The sequence below is a fragment of the Callionymus lyra genome, chromosome 18 (assembly GCF_982586985.1).
Source record: "Callionymus lyra chromosome 18, fCalLyr1.hap1.1, whole genome shotgun sequence".
NCBI classification, from domain to species: domain Eukaryota; kingdom Metazoa; phylum Chordata; class Actinopteri; order Syngnathiformes; family Callionymidae; genus Callionymus; species Callionymus lyra.
Genome location: NC_141835.1, coordinates 13,948,164 through 13,964,530, shown reverse-complemented (window position 1 = coordinate 13,964,530; position 16,367 = coordinate 13,948,164). Strand labels below are relative to the sequence as shown.

Genomic DNA, 16,367 nt, shown 5'->3' with positions numbered 1-16,367 from the left:
AAATAAATGATTAATGGAAACATCTTCAGTTGGGTCGTCACCCACGGCACTGGGAGTCATTGGTTGGTCAATTTGTTCACCAAGACCCATAAAATGACAAAGTACAGAAAAGTCTATTTAATGTATAGAAGTGCCAGCTTAGGTTTTACATTTAAATTGATTTTTTTGGCTGTATTAAGTGCAACAAACTTTGCCTCATGTGTGACCGAGTTTCAAACCATTGCATTATTTTCATTTGTTCACACCAGTGTGTTATTAGCTTCTACTAGTGTTTTCTTGTTATGTTGGGTAACCTTAGCTGTTGAAAAAACTTTGGAGATCAATTGAATAATTTGGTGCTTGTAGAACACCTCCATTTGGGTTACATAGGCAAACATTTGCCTAAATCAGGATTCTATGGCTCTCTAAAACGAGATATTAAGGTTCTGGGTAATTAACAAATCCACGCCACGCATAATGGGTCATTTTGATGGTCTTGGATATGGGTCTAGCTATACCAGCTTGAAATAGGAATGTTGATCACCAAAGTACCCAACAAACCCAAGATGCTTCCACAGGTTCATCCAGGTTACCCGTTACTGCCGAATCAGTGCAGTTACAATAGATCTTAACAAGCTCACCAGTATAAAGAAGAGGAATGCATTGAAACTGACATTCCTGATTGTTGCAAAGCACCTTGACTACTGTAGAAGTAACCTTAATGGTCACAGGGTTGGATTGACTTGTTATCCTAACCTGAAGCAAAAAAACATTAGGCAGTCCCGATGCTTTGGTTTTCAATAGTCCTTTGGTAAATATGTATTCCTTCATTCCTTATGTAACTTGATTCATACGTCAAGGTACAGATAATTGTACATAGAGGGCCTTAAAAGCCATTCTTACAGTTAAGTCCTTAAGGATGGAGCTGGATAGAACGTGGACTAATAAAAGAAGCTACAACATCCTATATTGTGGCAGATAGTTTGGTATATAGTCGCAACTAACATGACTTCCTGGGAGCACTGCGTAATTCTACCGAGCTGCTCCAAGCTGTAACCAAAGCAGAAATGGCATCAAGTGAAGCTAGGGATTCCCTGGATCGGTTACCGGTACAGTATGTAAGGAATTGGCACGACTTGGCCACGAATCCCAAAAGATGAGGATCATGATCCTGGGCAAGAGAAGAGTTAAGACTCAGACAGGTCCAGAGGTCTTTTTATTATTTGGTACCCATGTTTATATAGCAGGTGCTGAAGTGTTTTGCAGTGCCAGAAGTCGCTGATTGGAAAAAAACTAAAAGCACAAAAAATGCCCTGAATATGTTACATGCATAGTAATGTGTCCGTTTCAGATCTGTGTGCTTTATTTGATTATATCAATTTTTCCAAAGTCACACCGGTGATGCTTGCTGATACAGAGAAAGATTTGGTCATCCGGAGGTTATCGGTTCAATGTCTGTCAAAGTCCTTTAGAACAAACCGGTCCAGTTGCAGAGCGATGGCCTTGGGAGGGGGGGGGGGGGGTTTGGACCTTTGAGCATGTTTAGTCGCTATAGGAGTCGTTGGCCTCATGGTGGAACCGTGTGCAGAGGAGAAACGTCCAAGTGTGCATTAAAACTTCTAGTTGTGCTGCTTCCATCTTTTGTTGAAGGCTCCTGCTGTTCCCTAATGTGACAAAAGAATAGTCCATGCACAAAAACAACTAACCATTTTGGGCTGCAGGCAGACGGCTCCTTATCTGGAGATATGACACCTTGATGTGAAAAACAAACAAACAAAAACACTTAACATAGTCTGTAGGACTCTGGCCCTGTTGTCCACCTGGTGGGACCAAGCTACTTGAGGACCCCTGTTGTGCTCTGTATCAGTGCACGGCGATGAAAGGCCCTGATTCTAACATCCAAAATATATGGCATCAACGAGTGCTGTGACATATGAGTGGTGATGCGATCACTCCATCTAGTGCTTGGGATGTACCTTGAACGAAGTTAGCCGTTGTACTACTCGGAGTACCTAGAGAAATGTAAACTTCACCTCTAATGGCAGGCAATTTGAAGACTCCCCTATGCAACACCAACTGTACAAGCTCACAGCTACGTTAGCAATCGCCATTTTTGGACATGACCCAAACCACGTGAACATGGCCAGGACGAAAAATGATTGGTAGAAATAGATTTGGCTTCGTGGTTAACACAGTTCAGGTTTACTCCCCTGATGATTAAACCATCTTCTCGGGTTAAAGACTTTCGGAATGGACTCCCAACTCAAACACAGTTTTAAAGACTACTCTTGTTGTGGCCTGTAAATGAGACCCTTCCGTGTAGAAATGTCAAACATGCAACTCTAGTTTACAGATGCTACATAAAGCCCTTATGCTAGATCTCGGAATGTAATGAAGCATGAACAATTATCCCAACAATCCCATGCTGCATCCAAGAGGGAGTTCAGTTTGCTTTACTAGACGCACATCGATGGCCATCTGTCTATGCCGAGTCTCTGGGGGATGGCGAAGCTCAGCAAAGATTTTTTTTTTCTCGGTCACATAAATGCAATAATGGAGTAAACCGTAGTATTTTGAAAAACGATACTAGTTTCGGTTAAATGTGGTGGTTCTGTCTATAGATAAAAGACTTTCATAAAAAAAGGTTAATTATATTTCCTGATAAACAATAAATGGTCTCGTGCTCTAGTTATTGCCGCATAAATATCTTCCTACATTGCTTATCAAATCCTGTGCTTCTTCCGAAAACAAACGTGGAAAAAAAAAAAAAAAATCCCATCAAAGAGCCAGAGTTTGGGATTTGGCAGCTCTGGATTGGCCCTCCGTTGAGTCAGCACTTTCATAAACTCCAGCCCCAACCTGGAGCGGTATTTTGCCGAGTGGCTGCCATCGTGGCGACGTTGTTTCCCCCTCCTACGATGTCAGGATGACTGCATCAGTCCTGTCAGGCGTTTGCCCGTCAACGACTTCCCCTGGAAGGTCAAAGAAATCCACATGATGTCCCGCTCGAGGCCGCTCGCACAAATGTGAGATAAATCATGTGATTCAAAAAGAATTTTGAGTTTTGGCTACAGACAGTGAGGCAGCCAGTGTGGGTTTTGAGCAGCCGTGGCTCCAGAGGACTTACCACACTGCGGGTGAACTTCTCCAAAGATGTACGGCGACCCTGCTCAGTGTCTGCTGGCTGCTGTTTTGGGAAGGGGGGAAGCAGGGTTTTGGGTCAGGTTCGGGTGTTAATGGGGGTCGAGGGTGATGTCATTAAAAGGGCCAAGCATTGCAAAAAAAAAAGAAAAAAAGAGGGAAAATAGAAAAGGAAGGCCGGAGAGGAAGAATAAAGGAATAATTTATTTCAGGGGAATGTTGGGGTGACAGGCCAGCAGAGGGAGCAGTGGTGGAACCAGAGAGGGGGGAGGGGCTAGCATGAACAGAGGCAGCTGTCATTTGTTCAAAACTTGCACATAAATGATAAAAAAAATAATGAATTTCATGAGATCACATGACATTGCCAGTGTGATTTTAAGGCGCCGTTCTGAGCCATTTGCCGATAAAGGTTCCTAAACAGCCTGTCAAAGTCAAATAAATAGGATGGGGCTCAATATTTAGCTGCTACGCTAATGCAAGATCAGGGGACGTCCCGAGCGCCACAAGTGTTCTTGGTTGTCAGTCTCTGTAGTGAATAGGTGTCATTGCAGTGGAGGTTTTTTTGGGGGGCGAACTTGGGGGTTCCTTAGCCAAGTCAGGGGTCATCACAGTGTGACACGACCCAATACGCTGTTGCTGATGTCACCACAACAGGGTGGGTATACTTAACTAACCTTTCATGTCCTTGTATTTAAAGTTTCATACCTTTTTTTTTCACTGAAATCATGGCGGTCATAATGTATCGAACAGGGCCAGATTATTTCAACATGGAATGTTTTTCAGCCTTAGAAACACCCAACGCCAATGAAATCAAACTGATTTGAGAGATGGACAGCGAGAGAAATGAGAATTCAGTGATAGGTGCCGAGCGTGGACTCACCTTCTTCCTGGCCAACAGCAGATCCTGGTAGATGTTGGATCGCAGAAAGCGTGCATAGCTATCACTCTTCATCAGCTTGAAGATGTGCTCCTGCAACAGTCGGGGGAGAAACTCACATAAACCAGTCAAACTGGCCTTGCTAAAAAAACAACCTCTGGTACAGGTCCCTCAAGAGTCTAGAGGATCACTGCCGAGTCATCGGTGCCAGGTCTACATTCACCTGAGCGTCCTCAAAGCTGTACCGTCCCGGGTCTTTAAGGTTCTGGCTGGTGCGCTCGTAGCTGTGAGAGTCCAGGTTGATGGAGCTCGGCGCGCCCTCTGCCAGAAACTCCTCCCAGATCTGCTCGGCCCGGGTGGAGACCTCCTGCAGCGGTTGACGCTTCAGGTCCTGAACCGCCAACCAAAACCTACAGAAGAGGGTAAGATGACGCTTCCAACAACCAACCATTCCAGCATCTCACCGTAGGTTTTCAGAGCTGAACTCTGACTCCAGGAACTTCAAGAACTGATCCCGTCCCGCCGGGTCCTTCAGAGCTTCCTCCAGGCTGAAGCCCCACTTCTTGACCCGCTGCTGGCTCGGGTCACGACTGTTTTCGGAGACATATGTTTACCAAACTAATGGTGCCCCCCCCTCCAATGGTCCTACTCACCTGGCCTCCAAATCCCAGAAAGAGGCGTCGTCGCTGAGCCAGGGATTGGAGGGTTCCGTCGTTGACACGAAAGGGTCATACTCCATGAACTGCTCGGTGTAGGTCATCAAGCTGTCGGCCACTTTAGAGACCTTCATGCAGTGGCGGTCCAACTGGATGTTAAGGAAGCTGATCTGTTGGACGACCATTACGTCAGCCTTCTTTCTGACACATCGCCCCTCAAAACATGCCACTCGCCTCCTTCTGGACGTCTTCTTTGGTGGGTTTCCTGTTCTGTTGGGAGCTGATGTGGACCGGACTGGGCTGGCTCTGGCCATCGTCTGGGACCCCATAAACGGACTGCAAAGCGGAACAGACTAATAAGACCATCAAGGGAAGACAGAACGGGGCCTCGCTGTAGCTCGTGTGATTAATGAGGTCAGCGGCGAAAACCATCCATCAGTCTGGACGTCACTTTTCTGTTAAACGAAAAGTCGAAAGCGTGTCCCCGGAGGACGCCCACTTCCCAGACGTCCGTCATACCTTCTTTACTCTGTGCGGGTTCTTTTCCCGTCTGCACTTTCGAATGTCCATCTCTGTGGTGTTGACGCAACCGGGCTGTAGGGGGCGACACAGATGCACAAACATTGCTGTTAAAGAAAATCATAAAGATTGAAGTTAAAAATACAAATACAATTGACTTAAGTTAAATAAATATAAAATAAGTGTATTTTTTTCTCATCTAAATAATATGATATAATAAAATTACTAAATTGACTTTTAAATACATTATTCATTTTTCAATTGACACTAATTATTTTTATTTTTTATATATTCGATTTTTTAATAGATTAATTTTTTCTTAATCCTGAACATACAACTTTGATTAATTAAAACTGATCAAATCTAATTTCCACAATCTATATTGAAGAAAAAATCACTGGTAAGGTTAATGTTATATATAATATATATAAATATCTTTTATTATAATGTATCTAATACAAATGATGCATTTTCTTCTTTTTTTCTTTTCTTTTTATTACTCGCCACCGGTCGATGAACGTCCCAGAATGCTCTCTCCTGGCTATCCAAAATCTTTCGCTCCGCTTTGTCTTTCTTCCTGTCGATCCTGTAAAAGCAAAAATATAGAAATAAAACATAAATATGCTTTCTTTTACCTCAACATCTGAAACAAATAATGTATTTGTGTTAAAATGTTTGAAACTCTATTTAAGGCACAATAAAATATAAACATTCCTGCGTTCAAAATTTCAAATTTATATATACTGTATATACTGTATATATATTTTCATAATTTTTGCTTGTAGTTGCACTCGACCACCACTAGTGGGAGCCATTGCAAAACAATAAAAGTAATCCTATCACAACTTGTGTATTTTCTCCAACAAGTGCTTCAAGCAACAGTCGCGCACGATGACGTGTAAAAGGTGAGTCACCTGACTTGAGCTTCAGCCTGCATGAAGATGAACTCCCACTTTCGGGCGAAGGCGCGCTGCAGCCGTGCGAGATTCTCCTGCGGCGACAGGTAAACGAACTTTCACACAGGTGTTCAAAATGGAGGTTGTAATTATGACCACCTGGCTGAGTTAAAGTCATATTGCTGAGCGCAACAAAACATCATGGCTTTATAAACCTTTAAAAAAGACAAAGTAAGTAAGATTGAATAAAAAAAATATGTAATTTTAATTGTTAGTTTGCTTTTTAAGGCTTTTTAATGTTTTTTTTATTTATTATAATGAAGCTTACAATGCTTAGTGGCTAACCATTGAAACCTAATATGAAATCAAATTAAATTATTTTTTCTGACCCAAAGATGTCGACAACGTTTTACCTCATCAACACGTCCACATATTTCCCCCGACAGCAGTTAAAATATGTATTATTTATGAAATATTAACGGCTCATTATAATACAAGAACTCCTATCAACGCAAATCTGGCATTTCATCCTCTTTGTCGTCGTCTCACTTGACCCGGTTCCGACCCCTGGAGTGGGTCCAGTCCGGGCGGCTGCATCCATTAAACTATTCACATGTTAATTTCTGACCTTTTGCAAAAGCTGGTTAGTGAGTTTTCGTCTTCGCTGGAGTTCTTTCCTAGTGGAACCGAAGCTAAGTTCTCTCTCGAGGTTGTACTCACGGCCTCGTAGTCGGCCAGTTCCAGCCGGGCTTTATTCTGCATGGTCCGCTTGCACAGGTAGATGGCTGCGGCATGAAATGGAAAGAATATTAAGAATATATATATATATTAAAATAATATATTCATCCGTGCTGTGTCTCAAATCGCATACTTGCGTACTCAAAGTTAGTATTTTTAGTGTGTAAGTGCGTCTCAATTCTTAGTATGTGAAATTTAGTGCGCCATACACACTAAATTGGCGTACTAAAACGCCCACAAAACCAGTATTGTCGATGGACACTATCTACCCTAAACAGCCGCCATCTTAGTGACGTTGTAAACGGAGGTTACGTCATATATATATATATATATATATATATGTACAGGTGTATTTACCGTAGCAGTAGAAGGATGACATGTCTTCGGTACTGATACCAGCTTAAATATCTCGCAAATATTTTGATTCTCGTATTTTTATTTATTTCTTTTTCCAACTTGCAAAACGTGCTGCCAGCAGGTGTCGATAGCGTTCAAACAGCCAGTTGAAATCATCATTAAATAGTAGTAGAAGAAGAAGCTGTCACGTCAATTCCTGTTAGTGTGTAGCAGCAGTGTTTGATTTGAGACATACTATCTGTGGAGAATTTGCGTACTAGTTACTAGTACACTATCCTGATGCATACTAACTTCTAGTATACTAAGAGAAGTATGCGATTTGAGACACAGCACCGGTTTATAGAGACGTCACCATTTTGAACTGAATGCTATCCCGCTAGCTGAGCAAGTGGCTAACAGAGCTAGCTGCAATCTGAGGTGAAAATAACATCCTGTATGTACTTATGTGGTTTTCATGTGTCAGGGAGGAAACCATAAAACGGTGTTTATGTTTTGTTGTGAGAATTTGTCCCATAAAAATAAATACAATATATTTAAATATTTATTTATCAATACCATTCCTGTTGGTCAATAACCCCAACATTTTTACACAAATATTTACCATCATAAACATTTATTTTCATAAACTTAAACTCAATCGTATTACAATCGCATGGAATATGAAAAAAAAGCAAAAATAAGTTTTATTTATTTATTGGTAATGTTCTTAAAATAAATTAAATGTTTTGGCAATATATTTACTATCATCAAATCTTGAAAATAAATCTTGTTAAAATATGATGTAACATGTAAAAAAATAATAATTAAGATGCATGAGGAGTAAAAAATATTTTCAAAAAAAGGTAAATGTTTTGTAAATCAAACTTAATAAAATACATTTTAATTATCAATTTAAACAATTTTTACCAATAAAACGAGAACATCGTTACATTTTTATTATTAGAAATGTGAAATAAAGGTGTTAATCTCATGTCAAAATAAGAAAAGGTGACAATATTAATTAAGATTAGGTGTAAAAGTATATTTTTAAATGATGTGTTTTGTCCCAAATTTTATTTTAATGCAAAGTGAACAGTTTAGACTTTCTTTTATTGTCATTGCACAGAAAAACACCGCAGTCAAACTAACAACGGATTTCGTTGCTTGGCAACCGTTAAATAACACAGCATAGAGTGAACGTTTATAAAAAATATAAATATTAATAAGTTAAAAACAGTGAAATATAGTATAAACAGAATAAATAGTGTTTTAATGGTATTAGATTTATATTTAAAGAGATAAAACATTTATAATAAAAGTCTGAAAAAGAAAAGTAAGAATTTATGATTCCACGCACCGTAGTCTGTGTTTTCAGGCTCCCAACAGTTGGAAGGCCAGAAATACGGCGACTGGAAAAACCAGGAAAAAAGTAAAAAACATTAATATCATCCAGTAATCTTTCATTTTTTCTTCCACAAACTCCACTTTGTGTTTTGACGTTCTCTCCGTGATGTTCTCTGCATGAATATCCGAGCGGCGGTGGTAGCTCTCTCTGCCTCCATCCATATTTAATTGTCTTTTGCGACTGATATTTCACATTCAAGAGTTTATAAATAATGGATCACTCACATCTACATGCAGCCTTAATAACACGGAGGAGCATCTGACCCTCACTTTAACTCCGTAATTGTAAGTAGCTTTAATAACAGCAGATCTGGAGCACGGGGTGTATTTTTAGACCATATTTAAAAACTCTTACTCCTCGCAGCACGGCCGTGGACACTTGCCAGCGAGTTGGCAAATGTGTCTCTTTTTTAGTGGTTTCCAGTGACGTGGGGTTGTTGCATCACGACGACATCAGAGGGAATATTTTTAGCCGCTGCTGAATGAGCATGTGTGACACATGCAGCCCAGTGCAATAATGGCTTTTAATCTTGTGCAATACCATAAATGTGTTCCGGCGGCGGGGGATGGTGAAAAGTGCAGAGCCAGCGTGGCGTCAGCTCAGAGACTCCTGGAGGCAGGTTTTCGTGGAGGCTTCAGTTCATACCTGGGTCTATGGTTGACTTGGTATACGAGTGTTTTTGAAGTATTCATATGAGTGCGATTAATCCCGATTTATTATTAACTTTAAAATTGCGTCAATCGTTACTTTTTTTTGTTGTCACCTGATTGTTAATGCGTTTGATCAAGTTGTTAGACCTGCATTCATGTTGAATTTGCAAGGCTTTGAATCTTTCAATATTGAATTTAAAAGGCTTTAAATTTTTCAATATTGAATTTAAAAGGCTTTGACATCTTTTAATATTGAATATAAAGGGCTTTGCCTTTTTTTTATATTGAGTTTAAAAGGATTCACAATTTTTTTTTACATTGATTTTAAAAGGCTTTGACATTTTTTAACATTGAATATAAAGTGCTTCAACGTTTTCTTTTATATTGAATTTAAAAGGATTCACATTTTTTTTTTACATTGAGTTTAAAAGGCTTTGACATTTTTTAACATTGAATATAAAGTGCTTGAACGTTTTTTTTTATATAGAATTTAAAAGGCTTCGAATTAAAAAAAAAAATTGAATCTAGTAAATTTATTTTTGATTTTATGAAAGTATAGATTTGATTATAGAAAATATTCGATTTAATTCAATTATTAAAAAAACAAACAAAAAACGTTCAATATTCAAATTATTGAATTCAATTAATCCAAAAAAAATAAATTAAAACGTTACAATTTTTCACCTCTGCTGATCTGCAATAATAATACATAATAAAACAATTTAACTAAGCAAGGGCGAAAATCATATAGCATTCCAATTCATGAGCGAAACAAAATGTATATTTTGATATTGTCTTTTGTTTCTTTGAGGCTAAATTCATCTTAATTATCTCAGTTTTAGTTTTTTCTTTACCAATCAAATTCCAGTTTTACTTTTATAATGGACTTTTATAATATCTGTCCCTTATCTTAATCACCGGAATCAAGTCAACATCTAAACATGATCTATCTATGTTGATTTAGAGCCAACCATCCGCTGGGCTATGAGTTTGACACAAATTAATCAAAAACTTAAATGTTCTTGAAATATTTTTTATTTACCTGAAAGCGATAAAGGGTTCCGTCATCTTTGAGGGTCAGGACGTGGTCGGAGATGGGGAAGATGTATCCGTGTGCTGCGATCAGACTTCCGAGGTGGATGGCTTCCGCTGAGAACAGCAAAAATGTTTTCTGATTTTCCTGGAACTTTTCTTTTAAATCATCTGGGACATACCTACATCCTCAATAGAGAGGTTTCTCATCAGCCACTGGACGATATCGGCTCCTGGAGGAAGTACTCGGTCAGACACGGAAAACTTTTCAGGAAATTTTAAGCTGCGGGTCAAGGCTGAGTCAGCGTCCACAAGATAATGCAGTTTGGTTTCTCTCCCTCATCTTGGAGAGAGTACGTTATTTGGCCACTGTTCGGAGAGCTTGGCAGAGGGTGAGGAGAGCGAGATGTTGAAGCCGAGGGCCACCATGTGAAGGAGTGAGTCAGAGATGGCCGCGAGGAGAGCAGGAGCAACCCGGTCAAACACCAGTGAGTCATGCAACAAGCATGCACGGAGAGGAAGGAATTCAAAGTGGCCTTTTCGGCTGCGAGTCCAGGATCACGTCACACCACAGGCCGTTTTCCTGGGTGGCCAAGGTCTCGTCGGGAAAGGCATCGCTCGCCTGTAACTCTATCAGCAATTCAAATGAGCCCCCGAAAGGTCCTTCTTGTTTGTCGGTGCCCAGCGTGATCATGGTTAAGTACACGTGACAAGTCCTCAATGTTGACTCTGCACTGAGCTCACCTGAAACCACGCTGGGGATCTTGGAGAGGAAGCTTTTTACCGTCCGGATCGACACGCCGCCCGCTTTCTCGTCTTGTATCCGCGTGACAATGTCCTCGACCTGGAGAGAAATGGGAGATAAATTGAGTTTTAGACTTTGAATTTTAACAAGACCCTCCAAAGTTTTTTTTCGTAGTTTCTCTACTGGTCTTGAACACCTCAAATAAAGCATCATCCTCTTTGCCGTTAGAAACCAGCAACAGGCGCTCGTATCACCTCGATCTTCAGGTCTTAACCCAGAGTTCTCTAGTTTAAAAGTATTTTCTCTAGAGGTAGTCGACACTTCGCTAGCACGACCACTGCTTTGACTACAAACAACTCTGGGAGGCTCTTGAACATGTTTCAAGAAGTTTTAACCTTTTCCTATTTCTTATATTCAAGTCGCCCTTGTGGCATAGCCCAGACAGTAGAGTTGTTGGCTTATGGCCATGAAGTTGAAGGTTCTATCCCAGCTCTGGACAGGATGGTGTCATTCTGTCCATAAGCAAGGCCCTAACCCCCGGATTGCTTCTGATAAGAGCTGGTGCGCTGCGTCGCAACCTACTCCCATCCATGTGTGATGGTGGCTTTCCCCTGATTTTTCTGTAACTCCTATGTTTGTTTTATGCGTCTTGGCCTTTTTAAAGTATATATTTTATCTGTGTATTGTTTTTGATTGTTAAAAAAAATGTGTGACCCTCGTCTAGAAAGGCGCTTTACACACAATTTACTTACTTGCGTACTTTTCAGACACTAATAATCAGAACTACAGATTGAATTTCATAATGTATTTTGTCTTGCTATGTGGCCTGGTATCAGATGCATGGTGGACCAGTACAGGACCCCGACTAGGTGGTCGATAACCAATGCCTTATTGATAACAACAGCATTCAATTATTGTTTCATTCATTTTGTGAAATGAATCTTATAACATGACTTTGTACGCAGTCGAAAAGAAGTTGCGTTTTTCCCCCACCGGGAGACACAAACCTCACACCTCCAATGAACTCGGCACACATTGCACATCCGCCTCCCAAAATATAGGCCGCGCTCCGCACTCGACACGCATTGTGCGAACGTGTGAAGTCACTCAAGGACAGTTTGCAGTTCGAATGGCTTTTGTAATAACAGTCAGTTCGGCGTTAACTGGAAGTCGCGTGACGGCGCCGCAAATCAATCTCAATAGCGGCGAGCGATTCCGCACATTTAGCTGTGTTATCAACATCCTTCCATTTAGAATACAGTAGCTGCTGGCTGATGAATTCTTTATGGCTCCCCAAGCATCGGTCTTGTAAGTAAGCACACTTGGTTGCTTCTCAACACACACAAACACTCACACACACTCTCACAGCTACAGTATGACAAAGCTGATTAGGTAAATTTCAAAGGGACGGCTTAAGGGCTCGTCATGCTTGGAATTTAAAGAACCCGTTTCCATTTTCTCCGAAACTGTAGCATGTTCCCTCGTTACCCCGACCAAGACAGGATCATGGTACCAAAACGTCACGCTGTGCTCCAGTTCCAGCGTACTTCGCTCCTTCCTTCCGCTGCTCATTCATCATTTAACACAGCAGTTCTGCCAGCAGAGAGACTTTGGAAACACTGAATTAAGTTGCCAGCGAGCTCGTGAGATCATCTACTCGGGTTTACGGGTCATTACACTTTGTTGAAGAAAAGAGCCCTTTTGCATATTGTATGTTCTGATGGCAGCGACACTTTGCTGTAGGTTATTGAAGACCTTTCTACGATAAGTTATTACTTCACGTGAGCAACACGCCACCCAACATTACTAGACAAACAAAAGATTTCCACTGACGGTGAGGAAATAAATGGAAGCACAAAAGGACAAAACACCTAAAGAGTTTTAAGCAAAACCTCGACAAAATTAAACGTGGACAGTACAAGGCCTTTCGAGGATATCAATAGGTTGGGGGAATTAGGCAAAGGTGGCATAAACAAATGTAGAAAAAGTGACCGATAAATGTGCAAAAGAAAATTGAATTTGCAGGCATTAAATTGCTTTTAATTCACTTCATTACTTCAAAACGGGTGTGAGTGTACCTTTACCATGTATCTTTACCTGATGATGGCTTTCACATAAAATGCTAAAAAATGGGTGGCAAAATAGAAAGCCAAACTGTTCCAGGAGAAGGGAAAACTCTGCAGCCTCACTATAATAGTATGCAAAAAATCTTAAAACAGTATTTGAACCATTAGAACAGCGAGAGAAACCTCTTGAGTATTACTATGGTGATGCCTGAGGGTGACGAAACAAGCATCAAGAACACGGAGCAAAACCCCTGCAGTAGCGAGAGACCTGATATAGTGGCAAGTTAAAAACACCTGACACATCCAATGAAACCTCTAAAGCTTGGAGTGAATCCCTCAGAACAGCCAGCATAACCCCTTAAAGGGAAACCCTACAGCAGTGATCGTACCCTCTGTAGTGGCAAGGGAGACTCCAAACCTCCTGATGAAACCACTACAACGATGAGCAGCCCCCTTAGAGTGAGTGAGCAAAATCCTTAGAACAGCGAAAGAAAACCCTGGTGAGCGGTGAACGAAACCACTACAGTTACGAGAGAAACAACCAAAGCAGGGAAAAAAAATCCCAAAGACATTGGGTTAAACTTTAGTAGAATACAGTAGAGAACCAAAGATTGATGGGTGAGTGCCAAACCCCAGCGGAACCTAGAGGAACAAAGTGCTGAGAGAATAATTCAATAAAATGTGTTTTAGTGAAGGCAATGCAATTTTCAGGACTGTCCATCAACGATCAACTCTTTATTAATTTAATTTACGACGAGCTTTTGATTCATTCCCCAACGTCATCAGCAGATCTTCGTAGATGAGCAACACACAGCGCAGCAGGTACTAGGACAATTACCAGTCTTACAATAGGCCAGGGGGGGAATCTTGAAGTGAATTATTGAGCACACCACTCCAGCTCTGCTTGAAAAAGATCCAGAGGGCTTTGGAGAACAAAATCTAAACAATGAAACATCTTTGATTCCAGATCGTCTGAAGGACGCCTCCAATCCCCTGAGTCACAACAACCCACAAACGGATTAGGGCTCTTTGTTGTGGTGCAATAATGGACCCCGGACAGATCATGGGAACCCATTATCCCCGTATAGGACGAGAGAAGACGAGAAGCGCTTGGCCCGGCTTCAGAAGGGCCCTGCGTATCTCCTGCATGTATAAGCTAATGGTGCTCCGAGGGCTTTTTTAAGAAGACAATATCTCTGCTGGCATGTGACGATGAGAGCACTTTGTCATCCGCATGATTATCAAGAGTACACTGGTGAGTCTGCCTACATATGTTGGTATATGCACAGTGTTTGTGTGTGTGTTCTGGAGGTGGTGATCAGCTTGTCTTATCTGTGAGAGCCCCCAGGAACAGCAGACGTCCCCTATATTAAGTGTAAGATGGTTTATGGAGAGGGTATAGAAGATAACTTGTGGAAATATGTTGTAGCTTTTACAGTCTGGTGCACGCGCTTATAGAAAAATATTCAACTTAAAGTGATGGTTTGTCACTTATTTCCAGAGTAATTTGTTTCTTTTTTGGAGTTAAAGGCAGAAATGTATGTCCATATGATGGTCTCGAACGAGCTCACCTTTCTTCATCCAAAAAGATACTTAACAACATCCAAATACCTCCACTTTTCTCTGTAACATCCACGTTGTAAAAAAGCCCTAGCAATGTTTGTAAGCTGAATGCTAACATGCTACACAGACAGAAAAACATTACCAGTGACAACTCCAAAAAGACACAGATAACTCTGACAATAATCTGAACCCTTGGTTGAAATTTTGAACTTTTCTTTTAAATTAAAAACAAATATATATCTAAAGATATCCTGAAATGTTGGCATTCGTTTGTCTGTTGAAGTAACATGTCTCAACATATTTCAATTCAACTTTCAGAAAATGTTGTTAATAGAACCGTTTAGCAAGTAGCGCCATTTAAGTGTTGCTTGTCGCCACAAGACGAGCCGTGTTGAGTCTCTGAAGCTTCTTAGACATGAGCTGGCTCTTTGCTAGAAATACAATGGTTTTCATTTTGACCCTCTTAAATACCTTTCATTTAGGAAATCATAGATTGTTCTAGAAGTTGGTATATGTTCAAAGTTAAACAGTTTTTGCAAACTTGTGTCTGCATTTAAAGCTGAAACAACACAACCTCCAGTGTGTTGGATAATGTAAAATCCTACATCATAAAATGAGTTTATAATTTTGCAGGAAAACAAGAACAAGTGAGCAGGACGACCACTTGGCATGTGGGACGGACCGGTCATTTGCCCTTCTTCACCAGAGCGTGTTCAAGTATGAACTGAAGAAATCATGGCGTTAAGATTCTACTTCAGGTGGGTACAGCGTGAAACACTAAGTTGCATCTCTTTCACTGCTAGTGCAAACTAGGAATAACAAGTCTGCTTTTGGAGAAAACTCTTAGATTCTGATGGATTATAAAAAAACTGAAACTACATTTAAAAAAAGTATTTCAGTCGTTTTATCATCGCTCTTTGGTGTTAATCAGGGTGTCAGTCGCCTTCTATCCACTCTGACGTTAATACCCTGAAATAGAGCAGCGTTAATGAAAACGTCCCCATTTTCCAGAAATCGAATCGCCGCACTCATTTTTCCAAAAATGACACGAAGCTATTTAAAACCAGCCCAATCTCTGGGGCTGCTGAAAGTGGCATCAGGGTGTAATAGTGCTATCAATGATTCAGCTCACTTGTCAGCAGTATAACTCTGTCTGGAAGAAGACGTGTGTCCAGACGACACAAATAAGATCAATGTCTGCGGATAATGACACTGCGAGAGAGTCACCAGCAGAATTAAGTGTTCAAGGAAAGTTTTTTTTGGGGAGGTTAGCTGACTCACCTCCAGTTAGAGTGTTTCATTGTGAAACTTTCGACCCATGAAGGGTATTTGATGTTTAGGATGGTTAGAGGGCTACTAATGTCAAAAAACCCAACTCTACTAACCTACTCACATGTTTCAAATGTGGTAGTCTTCCTCTCAAAAATGCAGTAACTTGAATCATGAAGATGTTTTGAAGTTATTGCTTTATAAAGTTCTTCCCCATCTGATATCTCGGCAAAAGAGAGGTTACGAGAGTGGAGTCCATTACGACGTAATAATAGCTTCACTCCTCCAGCCAGCTGTAATCACGCTCTGCTTTGTTTAAACAACGAGTCCCTTGGAGGTGGAGGGACTCGTTGGACTCACTTCAGGGATTGATGATGGTGACAAACCACAATGTTTAATCAATCACAGCAGAGTGGGTGTTGTTGTAGTAAAACATATTTTATCTCCAGAAAACAGTTTTATAGTGGGCGGGGCTTAAGTACATTTTGTAATGTA

At 40.7% G+C, this 16,367-nt stretch overlaps 1 protein-coding gene across 2 annotated transcripts in view; it reads right to left on the bottom strand.

Moving 5' to 3' along the window:
* Positions 1–1,193: 1,193 nt before the first annotated feature.
* LOC148060581 (regulator of G protein signaling 6-like) overlaps positions 1,194–16,367 on the bottom strand; it is a 34,244-nt gene continuing 19,070 nt past the window's right edge. The window contains exons 3-17 of one of the 2 annotated variants that reach the window (XM_087779760.1): positions 10,974–11,073; positions 10,412–10,462; positions 10,240–10,346; positions 8,500–8,551; positions 6,789–6,853; positions 6,087–6,163; positions 5,677–5,758; positions 5,173–5,247; positions 4,888–4,989; positions 4,651–4,823; positions 4,462–4,587; positions 4,221–4,407; positions 4,001–4,090; positions 3,107–3,166; positions 1,194–2,951 (exon numbers count right to left, since the gene is read on the bottom strand). In XM_087779760.1, coding sequence (XP_087635886.1) covers positions 2,901–2,951; positions 3,107–3,166; positions 4,001–4,090; positions 4,221–4,407; positions 4,462–4,587; positions 4,651–4,823; positions 4,888–4,989; positions 5,173–5,247; positions 5,677–5,758; positions 6,087–6,163; positions 6,789–6,853; positions 8,500–8,551; positions 10,240–10,346; positions 10,412–10,462; positions 10,974–11,073 — 1,398 coding nt within the window. In that variant the 3' untranslated portion in view covers positions 1,194–2,900. The remainder of the gene's footprint in view (positions 2,952–3,106; positions 3,167–4,000; positions 4,091–4,220; positions 4,408–4,461; positions 4,588–4,650; positions 4,824–4,887; positions 4,990–5,172; positions 5,248–5,676; positions 5,759–6,086; positions 6,164–6,788; positions 6,854–8,499; positions 8,552–10,239; positions 10,347–10,411; positions 10,463–10,973; positions 11,074–16,367) is intronic. The other variant, XM_087779761.1, reaches the window with a different exon arrangement.